Source organism: Octopus bimaculoides, chromosome 1, assembly GCF_001194135.2.
Source record: "Octopus bimaculoides isolate UCB-OBI-ISO-001 chromosome 1, ASM119413v2, whole genome shotgun sequence".
Lineage (NCBI taxonomy): Eukaryota > Metazoa > Mollusca > Cephalopoda > Octopoda > Octopodidae > Octopus > Octopus bimaculoides.
This window is the reverse complement of record NC_068981.1, coordinates 95710935-95738089: the sequence shown is the minus strand read 5'-3', so window position 1 is coordinate 95738089 and position 27155 is coordinate 95710935. Positions and strand designations below refer to the sequence as shown.

Below are 27155 nucleotides of genomic sequence, written 5' to 3'. Positions count from 1 at the left end.
TATATGTATGTGTGTGTATATGTTTGTGTGTCTGTGTTTGTCCCCCCAACTTCGCATAACAACCGATGCTGGCGTGTTTATGTCCCCGTAACTTAACGGTTCGGCAAAAAGAGACCGATAGAATAAGTACTAGGCTTACAAAGAATAAGTTCTGGGGTTGATTTGCTCCACTAAAGGCGGTGCCCCAGCATGGCCGCAGTCAAATGACTGAAACAAGTAAAAGAGTAAAAGAGTAAGAGTATAACACAGTATGTATAAAAACTTTTATTTCATAACATATGTAAGTCATCCCAGGGCCTTAACCTAGACATAAACAACTGCCATCGCTGTTCTCAAGGAAAATGTGAGCTGTGACTTTCATATCTACAGGCAGTGTAACATATGTGAAAGGAAAGAATTTCAGACTTGACCCACCAAGAACCTATTACAACCAGGAAGCAGTCTCCATTCCAATCTCAAATGCTAGGATTATCTCACAGCATATTAACAATCTACTCACAGATTCACATCGTACAGTGAAGTCTCCAATACTAAGAGAATTCCAGTTGAGTCGTTTGGATCCAGCATATATGATGTTCTGCAGTTCATTCAAATGTTCTTCAAGAATGCTTGCCTGAAATAAGTGTAAGAAAATAGTCAATGAAAATACAATCAAACACTTTAGTATTATCAATCAAAACATGGTGTTTGTGTGAATCCAGTAAATATGTTACAATGTGTTTTAAATTTAAAAAAAAAAATTTTTAAATAGTAAATGAAACGTGTTATCTTCTTCATGCTACTGATCTAAAAACAAAATCGTGCCTGGTTCAACTGAAGTATACTCAACCATAACACAATAACTCCAACAATTTGTGGTAATATCTATATCCTGTCCAGGCTGGATGGAATAAGAAAACATCTTTTTTACAAGACATTCAAGAGAAACCAACAACAGAGAAGTACATAAATCAGCAGGAATAAAAGATTTTACAGAAGATATTTCATAACTAAATCAAACAAATATGAAATAAGAGGTTTTTATTTTTGTAATATATTTTTACATTAGTTAATCTGGAGAAAAGGGGCAGTACTAACAAGTCTCATGTATTCTCTTACCTAACTTCTTTAGTCTGACAGGTAGAGTAGAGTGAGGCTAGATACTATTCATTTTCACCTTGAAACCCTGCTATTTTGTGAGTAGAAGGAAAATACAGACAACTTAAGAAATTGAACCAAAAGGAAAGAGCTACAAACCTCAGCAAAATTTAATGTGCTCAGTATATCATAATAATGCTTCAACATGTTGTTTAAGCTTTCAGTATATCGTATGTACTTTTCTTCCTGAAATTAATTTAAAAGAAAATTGTACATAATTAAGATGGAAATTTAATAGACAAACTTTGTCTCATGCAAAGAAGAGTTTTATTTCTACAGAGTTAGCACAGAAAATGAACATAACATTCTTGATGATGTTGTGGCAGTTAGTTGTTTTAAAAGACACCACTACTTTAAATATTTTATTCATCAGGCCAAGGGAGTTTCTACATAGTTGCTTAATTTGCCAGAAGTCATAGCCAAATCACTCACAAATTGAATCATACCTCTTTGAATAAGGAAAGAACTAATTAGATAATGTAGTCCAAGACAAATCCCAAGAAAGACAGTTTGCCTTTCATCATAGGTCTGCTTAATCAGGGTTGAGCTGCAATTAGATAACATTGCATTCATCAACCTTTTTATTCACACTGAATCAGTAATTATAAATATTCTAGACATTTCCTCAGCTCCTTTATCCATCCTCTCCCTACCCAGAGATGAAGTCTGTGGCCAGTGTCCCAGGAGGCTTGTATTTGTAAGTGTTAGCTGCATGTGTGAAATTAGAGTGATCAACATAGTGTGTTTTTTGTTTACTGAAGTCTGCATTGCAAATATTTTGTGTGAATATTATACATCCATAGTTCCTTCACACCTAGCCATATGTGGAGGTTGTAAAGAAGGTAGAAGACATCAGATCATAGAACTGAAGAAGACTGCCACCATTTGTTGTTAGGAGCTTGTCATTCTGACTGCATTAAGATCATAACATTCAAGACCAACCACTGCTTTTACCACTAACCTCATCCTCTCTTCTCTCATCTTTCTCCTTCTCCCCTTCCCTCCTCTTCTTCCTCCTCCTCATTGTCATGATGATGATCATCATCATCATCTACTCAGTGAGCATCTTCAGATCATGTTTATTCTAGTCAACATCTACAGACTCTCTAGCCATTTAATTCTGTCTATGCAATTAATATCTAATCAACCAATATTTACTAACTATCTAATCAAGATTTAACATTTTGTCTATTTATTCCAAATCACCTGCATAATGAAGTGCCATACTCTAATTGTGGGAGGAGTAGGCCCAGGAAGACATGGAAAAAAGTGGTGACAAAGGATCTTTGGATGCTGAGTGTCGCTGAGGAAATGACAAGGAACTGGGGAATGTGGCAATTTGCTGTACCTGATAAGATACATTAGGCCAAGCAAAATCGCTGTCTTCCACACATACATGTGCCAGTGCCATTTAAAAAGCACCCATGCCAGTGCTGCGCTAATGCACCAGTACTGGTGCTGCATAAACACATCCATGCCAGTGGCACATAGAAAGCACCCAGCACACTGTTACATGGTTGGCATTAGGAAGGTCATCCAGCCATAGAAACCATACCTCAACAGACAGCTGGAGTCTGAGCAGCTCCATGTCAAACCATCCAACCCATACCAGCATGGAAAGCAGATCTTAAATGATGATGATGATGACTCTAGTCAATATTAGTCAGTGTCTGTCAGATCATTATATAAAAGTCGTACCATCTTGAGGTACCTATCAAATATCTAGATGCCTATTTCCATCATCTACCAACAAAGTTAGATCCAAAATATTTTACCTGCAATGCAACATTCCGTGCCAATTCAGGGACAGGAAACCCAAGCTGCTCCATGTATTTAGTTTCAGAGATAATTTCAAGAAGCATTGAGTCAAAATCCACAATAAATTTAAAATCATTAGCTGAATTAACTGAAAAAATAAAAGAAAATACTACATAAGAAAAGAAATACAAAATGAAACAAATCTTGATATAGTTTAATTTGGAAATTTCATCAGCTTTAAAATATTTGACTGTGTGGTAGGTGCAGACATGGTTGTGTGGTTAAGAAGCTCACTTTGCAACTATGTAATTTCAGGTTCAGTTCCCCTGCACAACACTTTGGACAAATATCTTCTACTATAACCCCAGGCCTTGTAAGTTGATTTCATAGATGGGAACAGTGTGGAATCCCATTGCTTGCTATTGCTTCAAATAACAATCAATACATAAACTTTAGCTAAATGTACTGAATGCATTCCATTGTGTCCCTGGGCACAACACTCAATTCTATATGTCACTGATCACCAAACTGTTAGAAGTTGTACCATATCTTTTACAATAGTGCATGCAATAAACAGCAAAGGACTTATCTTTACTCTACCAAATAGAAGAAACTTACATTAATTACCAACCCTCATAAGCTTCTAAGAGTGCTTGAACACATTTAATTTATTGCTATTTCTGAAGAGAATGATATGACTTAGCACATCTTACAGAGAAAAAGAGAGCAAGCTGGGAATATTAGTATGGTTAATATAGGGTCCGATTGTACCAGAGAATATTGTACCAGCTTAATATGTACCATGGTTAATATAGGGTTTGATTGTACCAGGGAATATTAGTATGGTTAATATAGGGTTTGATTGTACCAGGGAATATTAGTATGGTTAATATAGGGTTTGATTGTACCAGAGGGTTGACAGAATCCTTAGCATGTTAGCTAAAATGTATTTCAGCATTTAATTCCACAACTTTGCTTTTTAGTTCAATTCCTGTTGAGGTCGCCGCAAGACAACAAGCTGGCAGAATTGTAAGCATGCCAGGCAAAATGCTTAGCAGCATTTCATCTGTCTTTACATCCTGGGTTCAAATTCTGCTGAAGTCAAATTTACCTTTCATCCTTTTGGGGTTGATAAAATAAGTAACATTTGAGTACTGGGGTCAATGTAATCGACTTACCCCCTCCCCTGAAGTTGCAGGCCTTGTGCCAAAATTTGAAACTAATACAGAGTTTGATTGAAGGATTAAGTATAGTGTATGATGCAGATCCAATGAAAAATGCTATATGAGAACAGATATATCAATTTGGGAATAGGAAGTTCAAAACAAGAGTAGGTTGTAGTAATTGTTAAAATTAGAGAAGTTCATTCTAATAGACTAAGGACTGAAGGATGTTAGTAAAGATTTTCTCTTTGGTTTAAAGTTCCAGATTCTCTGTGCATAGGCATAGGAGTGGTTGTGTGGTAAGTAGCTTGCTTACCATCCACATGGTTCCGGGTTCAGTCCCACTGCATGGCACTTGGGCAAATATCTTCTATTATAGCCTTGGGCTAACCAAAGCCTTGTGAGCGGATTTGGTTAGACAGAAACTGAAAGAAGCCCGTCGTATATATGTATATATATGTATGTGTGTGTATATGTTTGCATGTCTGTGTTTGTCCCCACCAACATCGCTTGACAACCGATGCTGGTGTGTTTACGTCCCCGTAACTTAGCGGTTTGGCAAAAGAGACCGATAGAATAAGTACTAGGCTTCCAAAGAATAAGTCCTGGGGTCGATTTGTTCGACTAAAGATGGTGCTCCAGCATGGCCACAGTCAAATGACTGAAACAAGTAAAAGAGTAAAAAAAAAATGATTAAATAAAGAAGCCATCAATAACCACTAATTTTTAATCAAGAAATAGAACAACATTTATGCCTCACAACTAGAAATAAGAATCAAAGTGTAATAAATCATTCAGCCAAGTAGCTGCCTTTGGTGAATTTAGTGGTTTGCAGTTGTTGATGATATCAAATCAAAACAAAAAAAAAGATTACTTACTTGCTGTTCCTGATGAACATTGTTCCACTGGTGAAGAGCCTTCTTGATGGTTTTCACTTGTAGATACCCTGGTCAGCAGATTTCGTTTTAGTAAGTTGGGCAGCTTGTTTTCAACATCAAACCTCCATGAGTTGTAAATGTTGACTTCATAGCATTTCATGAGACGACCAACATTAAGGTATTTCTCCCGAGCCTTGATTTGAACAGAAGAGGAATAGACAATCATCATTATCATTTAGTGTCTGCTTTCCATGTTGGCATGGGTTAGATAGTTTGACTGAAACTGGTTAGCTGGAGAATTGCACCAGGTTCCAATCTAATTTGGCATGGTTTCTATGGCTGGATGCCCTTCCTAACACCAACCACTCCCAGAGTGTAATGGGTGCTTTTTACGTGACACTGGCATTGGCCACATATACAATTTCACTTGGTTTGACAAGTCTTTTCAAGCACAGCATATTGCCAAAGGTCTCAATCACTTATCACCTCTGTGAGACTCAACATTCGAAGGATGCTTTTTACATACTACCAGCATGGGTGCCTGTTACATAACACTGGCATCAGCCACGACTATGATTTCACTTGGCTTGACAGGTCTTCTCAAGACAAATGTATATAAATGCATAATAAACAGTATTCTTGTCAGAATGCTGCATACATACTTGCACAAATATTTGTGACTATTCATATTTTAGCATGTAATTGGCTCTGCATGCAAGTACAAGGAGGTGCTGAAAAGTTCCTGGCTTTAAGGGTATCGCAAAAGGCCTAACCTTCTGAGTTCTTTTACAGGGTTTAGAAAAACTGAAAAACTGCTGCAGTAAGTGTGTAAATCTGAGAGGAGAATACATTGAATAAAATCATAATTAACTGATCATCCTGCATTTTCTTTTACCCAAAGCCAAGAACTTTTCAGCACCCCCTCATATGTATGTGAGGAAGTGTGTGTGCATGTGTTAATAAACTTCTTTCTATTCCTCATTCTATCAATTTTGGCATGCCTTAGAGTTTGATTTTGTCCCTTACTTATCCTCACTTCCAGCAACACCCATTCTTACAGAGATGATACTATCTTTCATTCTTCACTATAAACCATGTTTTATCCACCATATACCATGAACAGAAACCTCAAAATCATCCTATAGTGGGAATATGCTATTTTGTCTCTTTCAACAGCAAGAAAACACGAGCTACTCTTATCAAGAAAACATCATGCAATACACCTTCCCTACTCCTCACCCTTGATCTGTATTCCAATGACTGGCCTTTTTTTTTCAGGACTAGAAAATACTTTGTCCCTCAATAAAACTCAGATGCAACTCACCATAGAATATTGATCTTACACCTAGAATAAATAGTAAAGAGTAAAGACTCCCTTTGGTCATGAATGGCCATAGGATTACACCTAGAAAGTTTCCCTCCGAAGCACAAGTCTAGGCAAGGTTGTTTATGGAAGACCAGCAGTCACCCATGCACACTAGCTTCCCTTCTCCATGCTTCCAATGTTATCCAAGGGAAAGGCAAAGACCAATACAGCTTGGCACCAGTGATGTCACAATTCAATTCTACAGCTGAATGAACTGGAGCAACATGAAATAAAGTGTCTTGCTCAAGAACACAACACACAGCTCAGTCCAGGCATCGAACTCACTACCTCATGATTGTGAGCCTGACACTCTAACCACTGAGCTATGTGCCTATACCAAGGATAGCGATCCTGCTATACACGCACATCCTAGACTGCAACCAGAAGAGAGCTGACTGATTGACATCAAGTCACTCACAGACATGTTCCAGTCTCTAGCCCACAGGTGTGAGCTAGAGACTGGAACAATTAAAATAGCCTCTGCTCCTTGGAACTGCCAGGGCTCATGCTACCTCTACTCAGGTAATTCTTTACCTACTTGTCTCTCCTCCTCTCATCACCCTTGCTGTGTCCTACATCTTAGGCCCCACTCTAATCACTACCTCCAGTCCTTCCTTCCCAGTAAATTAACACTCTGGAATTCATGCCTTACTCAGCTCTTTCCTACAAGTATTGACATGCAGTAGTTCAAGAAAAATGTTAATGACACCAATTTCACAGCTTAGAAAGGGTTTGCAAAGATCTTGTGCAATGCTCTTCCCTGCAACCCAGCAAGTAACAGTAAAAATTCAAGATATTTTATATTCATTAATGATGCATTGAATTCTTTTTACATTGTCTTTAAACTGTATTTGCTGGTGTATAAGATGCACTCTTGCATAAGACAAGCCCCTACGTTTTTGTGGGGAAAATGTTATGTTTTGTGGTAAAAAACAAATTTAGATTTTTATCATAGACTTATACCCTTTGTATCACATCCATAATACAATCACATTAGACACATGGCAATTTTTTGTTACACTTATGATCTTCGAATGTTGAATCTCATGGAGACAATGACAAATAACTGAGATTTTTGGCTGTTTGCTATGCTTGAGAAGACAGATCAAGTTAAGTGAAATCATAGTCATGGTCAGTGCCAGTGACACATGAACAGCACCCATGCCAGTGACACGTAAAAGGTACATGTGCCAGTGACACATACAAGACACCCAGTTGGCATTAGAAAAGGCATTCAGCTGTAGAAGCCAAGCCAAAACAGACTGGAACCTGGTACAGCTCTTTGTCTTACCAGTTCTAGTCAAACCATCTAACCCATGCCAGTATGGAAAACAGATACTGAATGATGATGATGATGATGATGATGATTTATGAAGTAAAAGAAAAAGCATGTCTTATACATTGGCATATATGGTCTTTCTTTTCGGAGTGTGGATTTTCTGCAGAAGCATTATGCTGTTTGATTGTTATTCCATTTCTTGATTATTCCTTTTCCAAGATTTATAAACATTTGCAAATCAAACAAATTTTTTTTATATAATGCTAAAATTCCACCAAGATTGTCAACAACCAAGCCATTATGAATAGTAATAACCACAGAAGAAAAAACACTTAGAGCTCAAAGAAACAAATAATCGGCAGCATCCACAATTAACAGTTGATAAAATTGGTAAAAGAAGCTGTAAATATTAAAATAATTGTGTCTCTAAAATTAAGTAGATGAAATATGTTTGATACCTCTTACCTTCTTACCAGTTTCTGTTCCCATCATCTCTTCAAATGAAAGGAAAGAAATGATGGTATGTTTTATCTTGTGAAATAGTGATCGTTCCCAGTAAATGCGGCCAGCACATGGTGGCATCATTTTGAATAGAATGGGATTTTTCCGGTTTTTAATAAATTCATCTTCCACAAATACAACCTAGAAGAAAATTAATTGAAATGATAATGAAAGGATTTTGTATTAAATTTAAATATTTCTGCATTTATATTTCATATATTTTCATCTACTTCCCCATGCTATATAATATAATTTTTTATATATCCATCTTATTTACTATGGTAATTAATATAGAATCAGAGGGATTATGTATTTATACACAAAGTGTATAATGTACAGGACTTCTAACCAAACTTCAGTGATATTTGTTTAAATAAGATACATTTACTTCTTGCTTATAAGAGTCAACAAATAGAATTAGTTATAGTCATGTGTTCCAGCACACCACACAAATAGAAGAAACATCAAACACAAGTCTGCAAGATACATAGATATATTGGTTGTATGCATGTGCTTGAAGCAGAAGTACGATTCCACCTATGATGTTATATAATAACTCTTTATTTCTGAGAAGAAGAGGAACAGAGTTCTAAGGACAATGAAATTGAACTACAAAATACATATCTTTCTTTACTTAACAACTTTTGTCTAATCGCTAAATAGCTAAAACATCTATCACAAAGGTAACTTGTCTTTGTAGTACCTGACCGCTCTAGAAGTGCAGATTTTTTTACAGCTACTATCCTATTGATTAGAATACTAAGAATATTAAGTATGTTCATTGTACAAAAAAGAAAGGTAGTGTGCTTCATAGTCAGAGTAAAGACCCCATTCAGTCATGAATGACTATGGGACTGCACCTAGAAAGTTACACTCTGAGGCACAAGTCTGGGCAAGGTTGTTTATGGAAGACCAGCAGTCACTGATTCATACCAGCCTCCCCTCTCCATGTCATCAACGTTATCCAAAGGAAAGGCAAAGACCAATACAGCTTGGCACCAGTGACGTTGCAACTCATTTCTACAACTGAGTGAACTGGAACAACATGAAATAAAGTGTCTTGCTCAAGAACACAATACACAGCCTCATTTGGGATTCAAACTCACTACCTCATGATTGTGAGCCTGACACTCTAACCAATTGTTTCATAGTAAAGAACAGAGAAAGTGAACTAGAAAGGAGTCTAAGGAACAAGAGTAAAATATTATGCAAGCAACAAGAGGCACAAATACCACTAGTACGTTATACAAGAGGGTGCTGTAAAGTTCTTGGCTTCGGGTAAAAGAAAACACAGGAGGATCAGTCAATTATGATTTTGTTGAACATATTCTCCTCTCAGATTCACACATTTATTGCAGCAGTCATTCAGTTGTTCTAAGTCTTGTAAAATAACTTGGAAGGTTGGGTTTCCAACCAGGCCTTTCACAGTACCCTTAAAGTCAGGAACTTTTCAGCACCCCTTCATATAACTTAATTGTATAAACAGATATTGAGTATGACAATGGCAAGTTTTCTTGTTATTCTGTTAGAAATGTTTCACCACATTTTATCCTGTGAACAGCAAAGTAGCAAAAACAAAATAGAAAATGAAAAATATAAAAAATGGAAAAATATATTTACAACAACAAAACTTATATAATATTACTCTACAAATATGTTAATAAGCTAACAAACCAATTATTAGTGTTTCACTGAAAATGACACATCACTAAAGCTACATCAATGATAATACTAGTAAAGTCATGCTACAAATACCACAAGTACCACCACAGTTCAATTATCTCATCTTTTGTGTTGTTTATTACTTGAGGATGAAATTTTTCCAATCATATGAGAAAGTTTCAGAATTCCTACGGTGCTCTCGTAGGACAAAGTCACATCCCTCTTCTGCTATATTCCAGTTTTTAATCAAAGTTACAGCCCTGTAATTTCTATAGACCATTCCAGAATATATAAAATGCTTACTTCTTTTTTATACTGTTCTAAGATCTCTGTAAACTTCTGCATCAGTTGTTTATTAATAGATTCTCTGGAACGAATGTGTTGAAATTTAAGCAACATATCAAAAGCTCCCTCTGCTGATCGTAAGTTTTTAAATGATTTGTCAATAAAGCCAGCAGCTTCTTGTTCAATTGACAATACTTCTTTCTGGAAATTATCCATCAATGTTTTCCATAAATATTTGTTTGTTAAGGAAAATGGATCAAAGCTTACCTGAAATGATAGATTTTAATAAAGAAGAGCAGTTAAAACGTTTGGAGACATTTGTAAAAGGAGAGTAATAGAAGTAGAACATCAACTTTCCCGACACTGAAGGTCTGGAAACTCTTATAATCCATATTGTTTTATGAGCAGAAACTTAAATTTCGCACAACCTCAGACTAGTTTATAGGTTAGTCCTGTATTCTGCACAGTACAGCATTAATAAACTTGTATCATTTATACTAATGTTCAGGTGACTTCTATTTCATTTAATTATTTAAGTAAATTTAATATTTGTTAAATTTAGAGGTGACCAACCCTAGTTTGAAAAATATCAATAATTCTGAAAGTCTTTGGAGCCAAAGGTTCAGAAAAATCAATTTTGTACCTGTATAATGCATACATTAGAGATAAAACATTATATGGTTGCTGTTTAGCTCCAAGGCAGCCTTAATCAAGCAAGATTATGATCAACCGAGGCAAAATCAGCTGTTCTTTTCCATATATCTAGAATTGCCTAGTCTAAATTACCTTTCCTTTTTGTCGGATGAAAGTATGTGGTTGGTAGGAAATTTTAGCTTTTATTCTAACTACCTAAGTGCACACACAGAGGGTCACTTTTTGATTTGGTACTGTTGTGCTTAGGTATCACCTGCTTCTAAATATATTCAGATTTTAGATAATACTTATTCTATACGATTATTATATATATATATTCTACTGTGGATGCGCAATGGCCCAGTGGTTAGGGCAGCGGACTCACGGTCATAGGATCACAGTTTCAATTCCCAGACCGGGTGTTGTGAGTGTTTATTGAGCGAAAACACCTAAAGCTCCACAAGGAACCCCGTTGTACTCTTCCACCACAACTTTCTCTCATTCTTACTTCCTGTTTCTGTTGTGCCTGTAATTCAAAGGGTCAGCCTTGTCACACTGTGTCACGCTGAAAATCACCAAGAACTACGTTAAGGGTACACGTGTCTGTGGAGTGCTCAGCCACTTGCACGTTAATTTCACGAGCAGGGTGTTCCGTTGATCGGATCAACTCCGTAAGCGACGGAGTGCCAACAACATTATTCTACTAATTGCTGAGAAATAATTATTTCTACTTTATGTACAAGGCCTGAAATTTTGGAGGAGTGAGTGTGCTAGACGATCATATTAACTCCAGTGTTCAACTCATACTTATTTTATTGGCCCCGAAAGAATGAAAGGCAAAGTCTGTCTCAGAGGAATTTGAACTCGAAACGTAAAGCCACAAAAAAATGCTACTAAACATTTTGTATGGCCTGCTAACGATTCTGCCAGCTCGCTGCTTTAATTGCTGAGAAATCACAGCTGAATAAATAGTTTATTTGAGAATATTTTGTGAATGAGTCAATAAATATATACATATATGCAATAAGTGAAAATATTCAGTAGAACTGAAATGTGGTGGTTAATAAACTTAATGGAAAGATTCAATCAAATCGAGAAGTTGAGATGGGACAAAATTCGTTTTGACGCATTGATGAAGGTTACCGCCCTTACATCCATTTTATGGGAATTATTTCCCTTTGAATTTCTTGCTCAAAAACTGATTTCGAATTTTGGTACAAGGCCGGCAATTTTGGAGATTGGGTATGTCGATTGCCTCGACCCCAGTACTCAACTGAATCTTACTTTATCGATCCTGAAAGGATGAAGAGTAAAGTCGACTTCAGCAGAATTTTAACTCAGAACGTGAAGACGGACGAAATGTTACTAAGCATTTCACCTGGGTACTAATGATTCTGCCAACTTGCTGCCTTATCTTGATCAAATATAAAATGCTTTTCTTTTAACAAATTCAAATCAGTTTTGACAGGTAAATTATTTTACAGGAATTATACGAATCAAGAGAAATATCTTAGCTCAGTTAGTAATTATTTCTTAGAAATATCTTAGCTCAGTAAAGTAATTAATAATATTCAAATCTAGATATAGTAAACAACCAATTTACTATGTTCTTGTTTCAGCTATCTCATCTACAATATTAAATGTATCAAAAAGGTGACAAGCTGACAGAATCGTTACCATGCCTGGACAAAATGTTTAGCAGTATTTCCACCATCTTTACACACTGAGTTCAAATTCCACTGCGGTTGATTTTTGCCTTACAGAGTCAATAAAAGAAGTACCAATTGGACACTGGGATGGACGTAATCCACTTACCTCTCCACTGAAATTGCTGGCCTTATGCTAAAATCTGAAACCTATATTAAATGTATCAACAATAGATTCAGTCTATTGCAATCAAGATATGATGTTAAACTTCGACAGAGCCTGTCAAAAACTATGTGGATATAAATGACAAGAATGCAAATATTGAGTTTCTGACATGCATGTGCACACATATACACATATACATGCAATTCAGACAATACTAATTCATCCATAGTTTGTTATTCAGGCATGTGACAAAGAAGAATGCCACAACTTCATTCAACTAAATATGGTACTTAAACTCATTTCAACATTGAATGAAGAGAAGCAAACCATATATAAACAGCACAAGAAGATGCAACTTTGCACCAATCACCAATAAAAAAAAAGTCTCATAACATAAAAAAAACGTCAATGTCATAGAATACATAAGCACTAGATCTGAATTTATCAGAATATGTTGCCACTTCAATAAACACGTAATTAAATTCTCAAAATTTACACAACCACTAAATTAAACAGATTAATTGAGCACTTCCATATTTTTTGCTGGATTCAATTTCTATTTCTTGTTTTCTCGTTCTCATTTCCAAACTAAGTATTTTTATCTGACTCCCCAAACACATCTTATGAAATTATTCCTTGTCAGAGTCTTAAGACTCTGCTTCACTGAGATGTAAACCCAGTAAACTGATATATATTACTTTCACATTTTATTAATTTCAGTTTATTGCCTATCTTCACTATGATTCTATATGTTCATTTATTTTTTTAAATATTGCTCCGATACATAAAGAATACTCCATTCATTTACATATTTTTTATGGTGGGTTTGAAATGTATTTTTGGTTCCTTTGTTTATTCTTATTCTATGATACTGGCTGTACATGGACAACTGCCTTTAGAGGATGAAATTCAAAATGAAAATATGAATGGAATTACAACAACACCCATTAACACTCCACCCAGACATAAATAACACCATCACTACCACAACCCGAACAAGTTAACAGAAAATTTTTTTTAAAAAGCCTTAATTTTGATATAACATATTCTATAACAGTATAACACCACACTATGACAACCTAAAATATCAGACTGATCCACTATGCATACACATATATGGATACATGCATATGTATGTGATAGTTTGGATGTATGCAAAAATACATATTTTCTTGTTGATTAGCATGTGAATATTCTTTATTTGTGGATTTGTTTATATGTGCTTTCTTCTGTGATTCAGCATCTATTCCTTAATCTAACAGCATTTTAAAATTAGATATGCTTAAACAAAATGATTATGTTCACAATCAAAAGTAATTTGTATGCCTATAGATAGAAGAGAATCATTCTATACAACAGTTTTATAGCTATATGCCTAGTTTAATATAATTTACATGTACATTTTTTTATACCTTGAGTTCATACATATATATTATACACAGTTCTCAATATTTATAACTATACAGCTTTATCTATGTACCCTGGAACTTTCCCGATGTAAATACATGGTCTATCCTGATTGAGACCTTATATATATGAACATATTGAGTATGTTTATATATGTGGACAACAGATGCTAAATGATGATGATGATGATGATGATGAGTACTTGGCAGCTCTAATTTTCACTAGGTATATGACACTTTCCTGAAGACTTTTTCATTATGCATCATTTGATAGAACATCGTTTGAGAGACAGGGAATAGAGAGAAATAATAGGATTAAATGTTTAGTGTAGGATTCAAGAGCCAATAACATTAGTGAAAAACAGAGGACATTGAACAGATTTACTTGAGAATATCATAGAGTTAATGAATTCAGAGAAGTAGTGGCAATAGTTGTAGAATTTTATTTTCTAACTTGAATAAAAACTCAGTTTAACAGTAGACTAGTATTAAAAGGTAATTGTAAATTAGTTTCCTATCAAGTGGCATCTCTTATGATGTGGTCTATTGTTACTACTGCCATTGTTGTTGTTATATAACATCAGCCAACTTTATATGAGCATGCCAATGACATCATGCATTCAGATGAACATGTAGCAAGCATGTTCACAATTTACCTTTAAGTACCCACATTTTGGCTCATCACCATTGTTTTCTGCAAGCAGTCACACAACCATACTTGCTTGTGCTGATTGGATACTTTAAGTCATCCAATCAGACCACTTGCCTGGCCATAAAAGTGTGGTCCATTTGAGCCTACCCATAGCTATTTAAGGATGTCTTTTCCCACTATTTTCTTCAGTGAGTTGGGTTGTCATGATGGAGTTCAGATCTTCAGCATAGAACAAGTTTATTTCACTATGCATTCTCCGTGAGAAGAGAATTGTCAGCAGAGATTTTTGTCACCATGCTATGTGTTTTTCCCATGCACATCTTTATGTTCAAGCCACACAAGGAACCAATGTATTTTTATTAACAGAATTATTCATGTATACCAGTTTGCTGTATTTTCGTTTAACGGCAAAATAAATGTGGCAGTCTACTTTAACTTGTGTCTTTGTATTTCTTGATGTTCTTTATCATTATTCATTTGAAACCAGAAGATTATAATATTACCAGGGCCTTAGCCACATTCACCTTTTTAACCTTGCCAAAAACATAATGGATTCGTTCACTAATTCTTCCAAGATATCCTATACTGAAGTCTGCACTAAGATCTTATTGTAAATTATGGTTGGTTGTGTTGTAAAGTGCAGATAACTATGTTACTATCTAGATTACAGGTTAATGTGGCACCATTTCAGATCTACAAACAATACTTCATAAAGAAAGAAAACTCAAATATATAAATGAAAAATAAAAATGAGAGATGTCTTTATTTTTCTTTTTTAATATTACATGCACCAAAAATGTCTATTTAAACTAATCAGTAACACTTACCACACTGAGGGGCTTAATTAAACCTTTAACTCTTTGAATAACATCTTCAATTTTCTTAGGATCTCCTGTAACAGCTTTCAGTTCTGATCCAAAAATGTTGTAGAACTCTTCCATGACCTAAAAATATAATATCAAACTTTGAGCATGACAAACTTAAAGCATAATGAAAGTAATATGTCTAAACATCTGTCATGATATTTCTATCATAACGAAAATAACCAAGCTTTAAAGGAGGCATTAGCAATCTTTTTCTAGTAGTGCACCTTGTTAGTTATTGCATACAATAAAAAGAATAATTTAACAAACACTGTATCCAGTACAGAGTCCACCAAATAGTACACTGTCTGATTATTTGAGAAATTACTTAGCTTCAACAAATCCTAGTTGGAAGTAAAACATTAGTGAGTAAGGAAGAAATAGACAAAAATCACATAAATTGAGAAAGTTAGACCTACAAATTATTTTGAAAGCTATTAATAAAAAGTTATAATGTTTATATAATCATGACATCATATGTACCATACTTCTTACAGGACACAAGCAGAGTAAGTGCCACAAGTTACACATGTAAGGATTATTTATAGAAAAAATTGATGACTGTCACCTGACCAATGTCATAAAGATCTTGATTTATAGTGGCCATATAGTCTGTAGCTTCAAACAATCTTTTCCTATCAAATTCCCACCGCTGATCTCGCCCAGAAGCTTCAATTTTTGCACGTCTTTCAAAGTAGGATTCTTTCCAAGTGGTTAACATTTTTTTAGCACCAGAAGTCTTTTTCTTTACCTCTTCAAGGGTGGATCTAAAAGAGCATGAATTTAATTTGAGAAAATAAATTAAAGGTTACCCTTGCAGAGTTTTAAAGGTCAAAATATTTCCAACCACATAGTGGCTCACTAAATTATCCTACATATACCACAATACAGAGAGAAAGGTGAAGGTTGGAAGGGAGGTAACTTCACTGTACAAATTACCCTAAAAACTACATAAGCCAATCATATCTGTTTTACTTCTACATGTCTCTTACATCAACATCAACCAGACTAAGACTTATCAAAAGCTCAACAGAAAATTTCGACTCAAAGAACAGAATGGTTGCAGAAAGGACACACGTGGTTGTAAAGACCAGTTACTGATAAACAAGACAACATTAGAGGACCATAAATTGAAACATCATTTAGTAAGCCAGTGGGATGTATCAACTGTCATCAGGTCCTTCAGCTAGTCAATGGACTGTATACATTATCACCAGTAACTTAAGATTTCGTCTAATTCAATTTAAAGTTAGTTTGCTAAGTGCAATGCTTGAAACATGCAACACTTGAGTCACTTATGTAACTTTTCTGTTAAATTTTAAAATACACATAAACTGTTATGTACTGAGTTTTATTCTCTTGTTTGTTTCATCAAGCCTCTGTGTGGTGTGTGTGTGTGTGTGTGCATGGATGCATACGTGTACGTGTGGATTTTTTTCTCTTTTACAGGAGAGTTAATAATCATTTATATCACCTTCAATATTTGTCTGATACTTGTTTTATCAGCCCCCAAAAGATTAAAGTCAATTTTGGCAAAATTTTAATTCAAAATACTAGGCATTTTTCTAGTGATCTATCAATGAAATAATAATTAGAACTCACTCAAACAACTTGCGAACATTAATTACTTGAACAACTCTCTCGGTTAACTCCCAAGCTATTCTCTCCATCAGAGGCACCATCCTCTCATCTTTGTTGTAATGTCTTGAAATAATCCACACCATTCTCAGGGCATTCATCATGGATGGAATCGTTTCCGTGACAACCTGGAAACTACAACCATGAGAAATATTTTTGAAATGACGTTCTAGGGTCGAAAGGAAACGAACATTATCCTTTGCTTCAATATGATATTTATGTAGATCCAACAGCATTTCTTCAAAGGTATTGTCAATGGAATTAAAAATATCCAAGACCTGGCGCACTGTTCCTGAACGAAGTTGCTCAACCAGCGCACTTAAGGCAGCATTCCTTTCTTTCCAATAATCAATCTCCATCAGAGGCCCATTGCCTTGTGGTTCTTTCTTTAGCTGGATTTCCAGTGCTTCAATGATCCGTGTCATCCAGTCAGTGCAAGTCATCCTTAATAGCTCACAAAATTCAACATCTTTCAGTAGTTCTGAGGGATCAGAAAGCAAATCATAATTATTAAATGATTCATGTATTTCAAGCCGTACTTCACCCTCGATTTGATGAATAGTCCGAGTAATACTAGAAGTAAATTTTTTCATAGCTATGAGACATTCATCTTTTATAATTGAGAAGGAAGATGTATCGATATTGTCAGTGTTGAGCGACTTAAAAGTAGGTTCAGGAGGAGTTGCAGAAACTATGATTTCATCAGAGACATCAGCATTTTTGTGAATAAAGAAAGACAGCAGAGGCTGGTAAACCTAGAAATTGGATTAAAGGAGATAAAGGAGATTAGTAAATTGAATGTGTCTTTATAAAACTATATATATATATGCATATGTGTGTGTGTGTATACAACATCTTAATCAAATACACTTTACACAAAATATCCTTTTTATTATTGTCAATTACAGAATCATAAATATTGATTAAACTATTAACTGCATTTCTTCATGTGATCAAATTCCTCATGTGATCAAATTCCTCATGTGATCAAAGGAAATTCTGTTGAAAGACATTCTACTTTATTCCACATATTTTGTTGAATGCTTCAGCAGAGCAACTAAAAACTGACTTCTCAAGAAATAGAAATGTGTACAGTATATATGATTTGAATAAATGATGTTGATGTTTATGGTTGGTTCTCTTGGTATAGATCACATATATCCTTTCAAAACCAAAACTCATTTAACAGATTTCTCTGAACATAGTTTTTACACAATATAAGACTTCCCTTACTTTTGAAGCAGAGAGAATTCTTTGTTATCAAAGTTCATATTAATGAAGAATATATTGTTTCATCAAACATTATGAATATTGGGAAAGGATGATGTTTGCAATTTGGAGAGAAGATTGAGAAAAAAGAGAATTATCATTGTAGTAATCATTGTCATCATTGCTACAACGGCTACAAGCATCATCATCATTTACATCATCTTTTCCATGCTGACATGCATTGTATCGACTGAGAGGAGTTATTTTCAGCATGAAGTTTTATAAGTTGTATTTTATGTGGCCAGTAGCATGAAATAAAGAGGGTGAAGAAAAGTATAGCCTGAATTAATCAAGAGGGGAGTTTCAAAATTTTTCATTTGCATATGACCCAATCAAGTAAGCAGTGAAGAAGCTTCTAATGTAATTTATCACAACTGCACTACATCTTTGTACACTTACAAATTTTATTATAGTGATTTCTCTTTAAAGCTCCAGGTTATTTCTATAGGGGAAGGCTGTAATTGATTAAATCAACCTCAGTAAATGATTGATAATTTATTTTATCTATGCTATGGACTGGCTCTTGTGCGGGTGGCACATAAAATACACCATTTTGAGCATGGCCATTGCCAGTACCGCCTGACTGGCTTTTGTGCAGGTGACACGTAAAAGCACCCACTACACTCTCTGAGTGGTTGGCGTTAGGAAGGGCATCCAGCTGTAGAAACTCTGCCAAATCAGATTGGAGCCTGGTGTAGCTATCTGGTTCGCCAGTCCTCAGTCAAGTCGTCCAACCCATGCTAGCATGGAAAGCGGACGTTAAACGATGATGATGAAAAGCATGAAAGATAAAGTGAGGCCTGGAAATGTATGCATACAAAATATTATCTGGTGATCTATGATATCTGCCAACTGACCGCTTCAGTTACATAATCAATACTAAGTTCTGATCTATTCCTTTTATAGGTACTGGACATGATCATTTTCCAATTTAGTCAGACTATATGTATGTATATATATGTCCCATACCTCTCTCTCATTATGTGTTTACGTATTTTTCACTCGCTGGTCATGTCCTGTTCTTATTGTATATTTTTTGGTATTTTGTCCTCTACTTACCTCTCGTGTGTTTACATATTTTTCACTCATTGGTAATGTCCTGTACTTGATGTATTATATATATATATATATATATGAATGTTCAATTTACAAGGAAAGATCCATGGAAGCAGTTACAAAGTAGCCAGATGTCACACAAGTATCCTAGGAATCGGTAATCACACTTGCGTGAGAGTTAATTCTTGGGAGAAGTGATACATGTTTTGGAGAACATAAGAATAATGGAAAATGGAGACAAACAGTGATATAAAGGATGATTCAAATAACATCTTGGGCATTTGTCTCCATTTTCCTTTATTCTTATAATCATCGTCATCATCGATATATATATATATATATATATATATATATATACATCTGTGTTGGCTTTCTCCTTGATAATGCCATTCCCTATGTATGCACAAATGTAATTCTTTCCAAATAAATTGCACTTCATATTTGAGGCTCCAATGAAGCTATAAGGTATTATTCAGGCACTCAACTATGAGTCAACTGCATCTTATAGCAGAAAGCTGTAAACTAATGTAGTTCATAAGATAATCATTTATTCTTTTGTAGTCTCTTTTTCTTACATATATACATATATACCTGATAGTAGACCCAGGAAGACATGGAATGAGGTGAGGAAGCATGATCTTTGGATGTTGGGTCTCACGGTTGTAATGACATAATCAAGACCTTTGGTTGTTTACTGTGTTTGAGAAGACTCATCAGGCCAAATGGAAATAGAAGTCATGGACAGTGCTAGTAACACATAAAAGACACGCATTACAGTGACACATGAAAGGCACCTGTGATGGTGACATGTAAAAGCACCCATGCTGGTGACACATAAAAGGCACCCACTATCCTTTTGGAGTGATTGGTGTTGGGAATAGCATCCTGCTGTAGAAACTTAGCCAAAATCAGACTAGAATCTAATACAGCTCTCCAGCTTACCAGTTCCAGTAAAACCGTCTAGCCCATGCTAGCATGGAAAACGGATGCTAAATGATAATGATAATGATGATTGATGAGTAACTCTGAAAGTTTCCTCAAATATAGACTAAACAGTTAACTAAATATAGACTAAACAGTATGTTTAAGAATCCCATGGTTCTGGATTTGATCTCACTGCATAACAGCTTGAGTATGTGTCTACCATAGTATAAAATTAAACCAAACCCTGTTATATTAACTCTACAGAACTTGTAGCTGTTCTCAGAAAGTAGACTTGATCCATTTGATGTTTGGGTGCCTTTAATAGAGTCTACTCTGTTATGAACATTCAAATCAGACTTCTGGTCCAAGGATAACCCATAAATAGTGACATATTGACTCACAAGTCATGGAAGACCTACAAAATATCATTGCTGTTGTCTTTCTTCATCTAAGTCATAAAAGCAGAGAAATGCAAATTAAACCACTTTGTCTTTGCTGAAAATAACATTTATTGTCCAACTCTTTACAACAAGAAGAAATTATGTTTTATTTAAACTTTGTGCTATCTTTGTTCTTACTCTCTCTCTCTGAACTCTTAACTTTAGTCTTCTGCCCCTTATATCAGAAATAATTTACTGTAAAGTTGCACTAACAAAAATTTCAACTAAACAAAGAATTTATTTCTCTAACCAAACACAGGTATTCCTTAGAGTAGTAAGAAATAAGAAGAATTTACAATAAATACAAAATTTTACTGGCAAAAAAAAAAAATAAAAAAATATTTAATTTCATGCTTACTTGTAATGCTATTTGTTCCAAAACAATCAGCAAGTGTTGGTTTAAAAGGCCATACTCAAAATAAAAAGATAATTCTCCCATTTCTTCATGACTTTGTGGCATTGGTATAACACCAGACGTTGTACGCACAAAATATATACAATTACAGGAAGAGAACTCCTCTGGAAGATTCTCAAAACTCATATAAAGATAATCTTTTTCAACTTTCTGGATAAATGTTTTCTGAAAATATAATACAATTCAAAAACCTCTACAATGTTGCATTGACATTCAATTCAAGTCAATTCTGTTAAGTGTTTATGTTATTTTTGTCTTATATCTTTTGAAAATATATTGCAGATTTTTATTTATTTATCTGAAACTTCACATTAGTTTTCCTGAGAACAAACTAACAATTTCCTCATTCCTGCACAAATTGGGAGAGAGGAGGTGCTTCTAAGACTTGTGAAGAATTTTAAAACTGTTAATCTCTTCTTCTTCATCCCATTTGTTAGTATCAAATCATCCAAGGGCTATAAATATATATTTTTTTATTAACTAGGCCTCAAGGAAGGGACAGTACCCTAACTTTTGCAAACCCTCTTGGATTGGTGAGACTGGTACCAATAACATTCCACTTAAATGGTTGCAAGTCAACAACTGCACAAATGACACAAGCAGAGAGTTAATTCCAGAAGGACAATGTTCTAGAGAGGAAGGACTAGACATAGGGGACAGTACTTTTAAAGTGTACAATTTCTGTATCAAATTAGATTCACTAACCCATATTATAATCCCATGAGTTACAACATCACACATAAATGATTCACTATTGACCAAGCACTTTACCAAGGATTTTGTTGACCAAGAGGGAGAACAAAAGGCAAAGTCAACTGGACACAGGAAGGTGTGCAATCAAGGTGAAACTTAACACTGCAATATATTTTTGTTCAAAGCACCACCGTCCCCCACTCCACCCCCACACACCTTCTACACTGATACACACACACACACACATTCTCTCTCTCTCTCTCTCTCTCTCTCTCTCTCTCTCTCTCTCTCTCTCTCTCTCTCTCTCTCTCTCACTCACTCACTCACTCTCTCTCACTTTCTCAAATACACAGACATGGTATAGTAGTTAGAGTGTTGCACTCACAATCACAAGATCATGGCTTGATTCCTGGACAGGGTAGTGCATTGTGTTTTTGAGCAAAACACTTCACTTCACATCCCTATCCAATCACTTCAACATCTTTCAAGAGTAATGGTTGTTTTCACCTAATATCCAAAGGTTTAGGAACTACTGGTGAGTGACATTGGAGAGCTGGATCCAAGTAAATCCTATTTTAGTTGTTGAAGAAAGAGAAGGACTCAAAGTTTTAGAGAAGAGGATTGTTTACAACTATCCTATCATTTTTGAGATAGTGGAAGTAAGAAGAATAGATTCATAGCTGATGGAGTCAGAGGAGTTTGCCCTCGTTGGGAATGGGACACACTATTGCATGTTTCAAATGACTAAAGAGTTTGCATGGACAGCAACCAAATAGCTCTCTAGAAATTTTAGATTAGTTCTGCTATGTAAGTGATATAATTAATGGTTGTTAGGGCCCTCATGAAAGTGTAATGAAGGAGAGTTGTTTGAGAGAAATAATCTGATCCACTGGATTTGCAATGTCAATTTACCAGAAAGGTTGAGCATAAATGCAAAGAAAAATTAGTTGAACACCATTGGCTGATGTGTACAGGTGAGTCATTTACTCTGTTATGGCACATAGCACAAATAGGAGATACAGATTTGCATGAAGTTTGCTTTTCAATCACATTTTTCCAGGTTCAGTTCTGTGTGGCACCTTGGGTAAGTGTCTTCTACTATAGACCTGGATTGACCTCATGAGAGGATTGTATGTATGTATGTATGTATGTATGTACGTATGTATGCATGTATGTATGTATGTAGGTATGTATGTATGTATGTATGTATGTATGTATGCATGCATGTGTATGTTGATACACTTGCTCAGGAGGAGGAGGAGGAGGAGGAGGGTTGGTAAAAGAAATAATACTATAATGTCATAAACTGACAATGGAAGGTACAGGAGGGAGAAGTAGTTTAAGAAATGTCTATATGGAAATGATTAAGATCAAATGTGAGAACAGTGAACTTCACAGTTAAGATGATCAAGACTGAGAAGATCAAGTACATTAAAATGAAAATTATGATAATGATTTCAAATTTTGGCACAGGGCCAGCAGATTTTGTGGGGAGGAGGAAGTCAGTTACATCAAGTCCAATACTTGACTGGGACTTATTTTATCAACCCTGAAAGGATGAAAGGCAAAGTCAACTTCAGTGGAATTCGAACTCAGAACATTAAGGCAGATAAAATGCTGCTAAGCAATTTGTTTGGCATGCTAACAATTCTGCCAGCTCACCACCTTCAGTGAAAATGATAATAATAATGACAATAAGGACAAAAACTATATTATGAAGAACAGATTTTTTTGTTACTCACTGTCTGAGATTTTGCATCATCCTCCACATATTCTGCACCATGAATATCCATTTTACTGGTTGAGTCTTCACTTTTGTCTTCTTTATCCAATTCTTTCAGCAAAAGAAAAAGGATTTACAATTACCAAAATTTGTTGTTGCTATGTTTCTATCAATGAATCTCCTCCTTCCTCAAGCAAAAGTTACTGGCATTACGCAGAAAACAACATTAAGTACATTGATTGGTAAAGTATATTATGTGAGAGGATCTAATTTTAATTTTATAAACTCAAATTGCATGCCCAAATCTAGATAGTTCAGGATTTCAACAATGATATGTTCTCTGAGTTTTCAGATGAAATTACTTATAGCAGATGCCTTAAGAAATCATTCAGGGAGCAAAAGGTGTTTTTGTTCAAAACAACCTGTAATGTCTTAGTGTTTTCCAAATTCAGTTACCTATTCTGGTCCTTTGTGAAGAGGACCAACTCAAATGTTGTCAAATTCTCCTCTACACACCATGCATTATTATTATTTCCACCTTAACGAAGGTGCAGGTACTGTTTTCAGTCGTGCCTGTTTGTTTGTCCGTGGACAAGATATCTCAAGAACAGAGATGTTTGGTCTCATGATTGGCACAAACTGATTAATTTGAGGATCAATCCAGTACCAGACAAAGGATTCTGGATGATTTGTTTTATTTACTTTACATGAAGTATTACGATCTTATTTCACTTTCAAGTCTTTCTCTGATTATCTCCTTTGAGTTTCCATGTAAGCTATAGCAGGGTTGCTATTTCCAAAGTTTTATTTTTTGTTTCTCTATTATTAATTTTACTCGCATCTCTATCTTAGTAGAAACTGATGGATAAAGAAATCAAACTACATAAACAAACAGCAGCAAAACCATTCAGAAATTAAATAACACTAACATATTCAGTAACAATAATAAATTTAATTTATCCTCAACAATTTTTAGTTTTACCAATTTTGAATATATCGCTCCTATTTAAAACCTCTTACCTACTTGATAATTGCATTTCTAGCTCTGCCTTGAAGGAAGCTTTACTTCTTGGACTCACATTTTTGTGTGCAATGATGCAGTTAAACCTCTGTTAACAGCACAGTATGCAGATCCTTTCCATTTCCTTTCATGCACGGGTAAATTTTTCACTATAGACCTTAATGGTCATAAAGACACTATATCAGTGGATAGATTAAAAAAAGCCTTCATAGAGAAAACTGTCTCTGTTCCCACTGTACTTAATTTTTGAGAGTGGTAGGGTTCGTTTTTAGTATTCTCATTTGTGAGAGCAGTTGAGTTTATTTCAGATATTCTCATTTTAAAAATCATCTCCCACTAATCGTTGAGAGAACGTTAGTGCTTGCCTTGGCAGAGGTTTGCACTCTCTGAGTGCTCTTGTTATTTTTAGTTTGTTCTGGAGGAAGAGGTTATGCCTATTGTCTCTGCTGATCCTTTGAGATAAGTTAGAGCAATATGGCTTGTGTTGCTCTTGAAGAGTATGAAAGAACATAGTATAAAAGTAACCCTTCAATAGAAAATTCTCCTACAAATTGATACCTGCTTTTTATCAAATTAAATATTAACACCATTAAGCTTACCTGCTTTTCCCTATTACTGAATTTAGAAAGTTTTAAAAGACAATAGGTGCCTCTTTCCTATAGAGAAAATAATTAAAGATGTAATATAAATATTCAGAAGGTAGGCTTTGGGTTTAGAATGTGATTTTGTATAATACTGATAAAAATTTTTCATATGCTTTGACTAAAAAGAGTAACAGCTTAGAAATTTTAAAAAAGTGAACCCTAGCTTAGAAATAGGAGTAAAATTCATAAGAATTAAGACCATCATCAAAATTGCACTTACCTGCTAATAGTTGTTCATCAGGATCACCAATGCTATTTTCTAACCCTTCAGTATCAACTTTTATTTCATCAGTAGAGTGGACAGTATATTCTGTTAACAAAATGTATATGGTGTACACTCGTATGTATATGTGTATGTATGTATGTATGTATGTATATTTATGTGTGCTTACAGATTGCAGAGGTGCAAATAGAACATGAACTACACAAGATCAGAGCCAACTCCTTGCCTTCAGTCCCAACAGACCAGTGCCCAACCTGCAGCAAAAACTTCTCAGCATGCATCAGACTGATTGGCCACAGCCAGACACACTGGCCTATCTTCTTCTCCCATGTAATGTCTTTGGTTATCATCAACAAGGATGGGCAAAATAACAATAATAATGATAATAATAATAATAATAATGATAATAATCCTGTCTACTAAAGGTACAAGGCCTGAAATTTTGGAGGACAGGGATAATCGATTACATTGACCCCAGTACTCAACTGGTACTTATTTTATCGACCCAGAAAGGATGAAAGGCAAAGTCAACCTTGGCAGAATTTGAACTCAGAACGTTAAGACAGATGAAATACCACTAAGCATTCCACCCAGTATGCTAATGATTCTACCAGCTCAGTACCATGATAATAATAATAATAATAATAATAATAATAATAATAATAATAATAATAATAATAATAATAATAATAATAATAATAATAATAATAATAATAATAATATTAAAAAACTGGTGGGGGCACAAACCATCTCTAGTGCTTGAAAATGATCTCAGCTCTCTCTTTTGGAACTTCACTGTTCAAGCTGACAGAAAGATAGATGCAAATAGGCCAGACATTATATTGAAGGATTTCAGACAAAAATCATGCCTCCTTATCAATATGACTGTCCCAATTGATAATAAATGTATCTGTCAAAACCTACCAAAAACTGAGCAAATATAAAGACCTTGAAATAGAAATTGGCAAAATGTGGAACCTCAAGACTAAAACAATACCTGTTGTCATAGGTGCCCTAGGAATGATAGCAAAAAGGGGCTGATTGCTACCTATCTCAGATACCAGGAAATACAAAAATGGAAGAAATTTAAAAAATAGTGCTCGTGGAAACTGCTTATAGCCTATGAAAAATATTATCTATGTAACTCCAAAAACATTTTAATCTGTAAACATTGTCAAAAGTACTTTTAGATGTACATAATAGCAAATACCTTTTACTGTCATCTTAAGATCACACTATTATCTTATCACCAAATTACTTTTAAAACAAACTTCTAATTTTCTTATGCTTTGACTGACATTCTCTAGAACAATACTCTGTGCAAAACCAAAAATGTGATACCCTAGTCATACACCAACTTGAACTTCTAACTTGTTTCTTGCAGTCTCTTGATGAGACTTGGAGTCAACATGTACAAATACAAAGCAAAGTCAAACAAATAATAATAATAATCTTATATTATAATTGAGAATTAGATCTTTGTCTGTCTGTCTGTCTGTCTGTCCGTCACAACATTTATTAGAGGGAGGGAAGGAAGGGGAGGACTCAAAATATACATTGCAATGTAATTTTAGAAGGAAGGGAAGTGAAAAGTTGTTGACAGAAAAAGACAGTGTGAAAGAGAGAGTGTGTGTGAAAGAAAGAAAGAAAGAAAGAAAGAAGGAAAGAAAAAGAGATGATAGACGGATATATATATATACCGTTGCCAGTACCG

The 27155-nt window shown here is 34.9% G+C and overlaps 1 protein-coding gene across 2 annotated transcripts in view; it reads right to left on the bottom strand.

Annotated features, from left to right (window-relative positions):
* The window catches only part of LOC106876022 (dynein axonemal heavy chain 10), a 187264-nt gene that overhangs the window by 156242 nt on the left and 3867 nt on the right, over window positions 1–27155 (bottom strand). For both annotated transcript variants that reach the window (XM_052968399.1, XM_014924396.2), the window contains exons 2-13: window positions 25439–25528; window positions 23573–23664; window positions 21081–21302; window positions 16998–17788; window positions 15964–16162; window positions 15360–15476; window positions 10048–10296; window positions 8047–8223; window positions 4937–5129; window positions 2913–3043; window positions 1237–1323; window positions 500–613 (exon numbers count right to left, since the gene is read on the bottom strand). In XM_052968399.1, coding sequence (XP_052824359.1) covers window positions 500–613; window positions 1237–1323; window positions 2913–3043; window positions 4937–5129; window positions 8047–8223; window positions 10048–10296; window positions 15360–15476; window positions 15964–16162; window positions 16998–17788; window positions 21081–21302; window positions 23573–23664; window positions 25439–25528 — 2462 coding nt within the window. The remainder of the gene's footprint in view (window positions 1–499; window positions 614–1236; window positions 1324–2912; window positions 3044–4936; window positions 5130–8046; window positions 8224–10047; window positions 10297–15359; window positions 15477–15963; window positions 16163–16997; window positions 17789–21080; window positions 21303–23572; window positions 23665–25438; window positions 25529–27155) is intronic.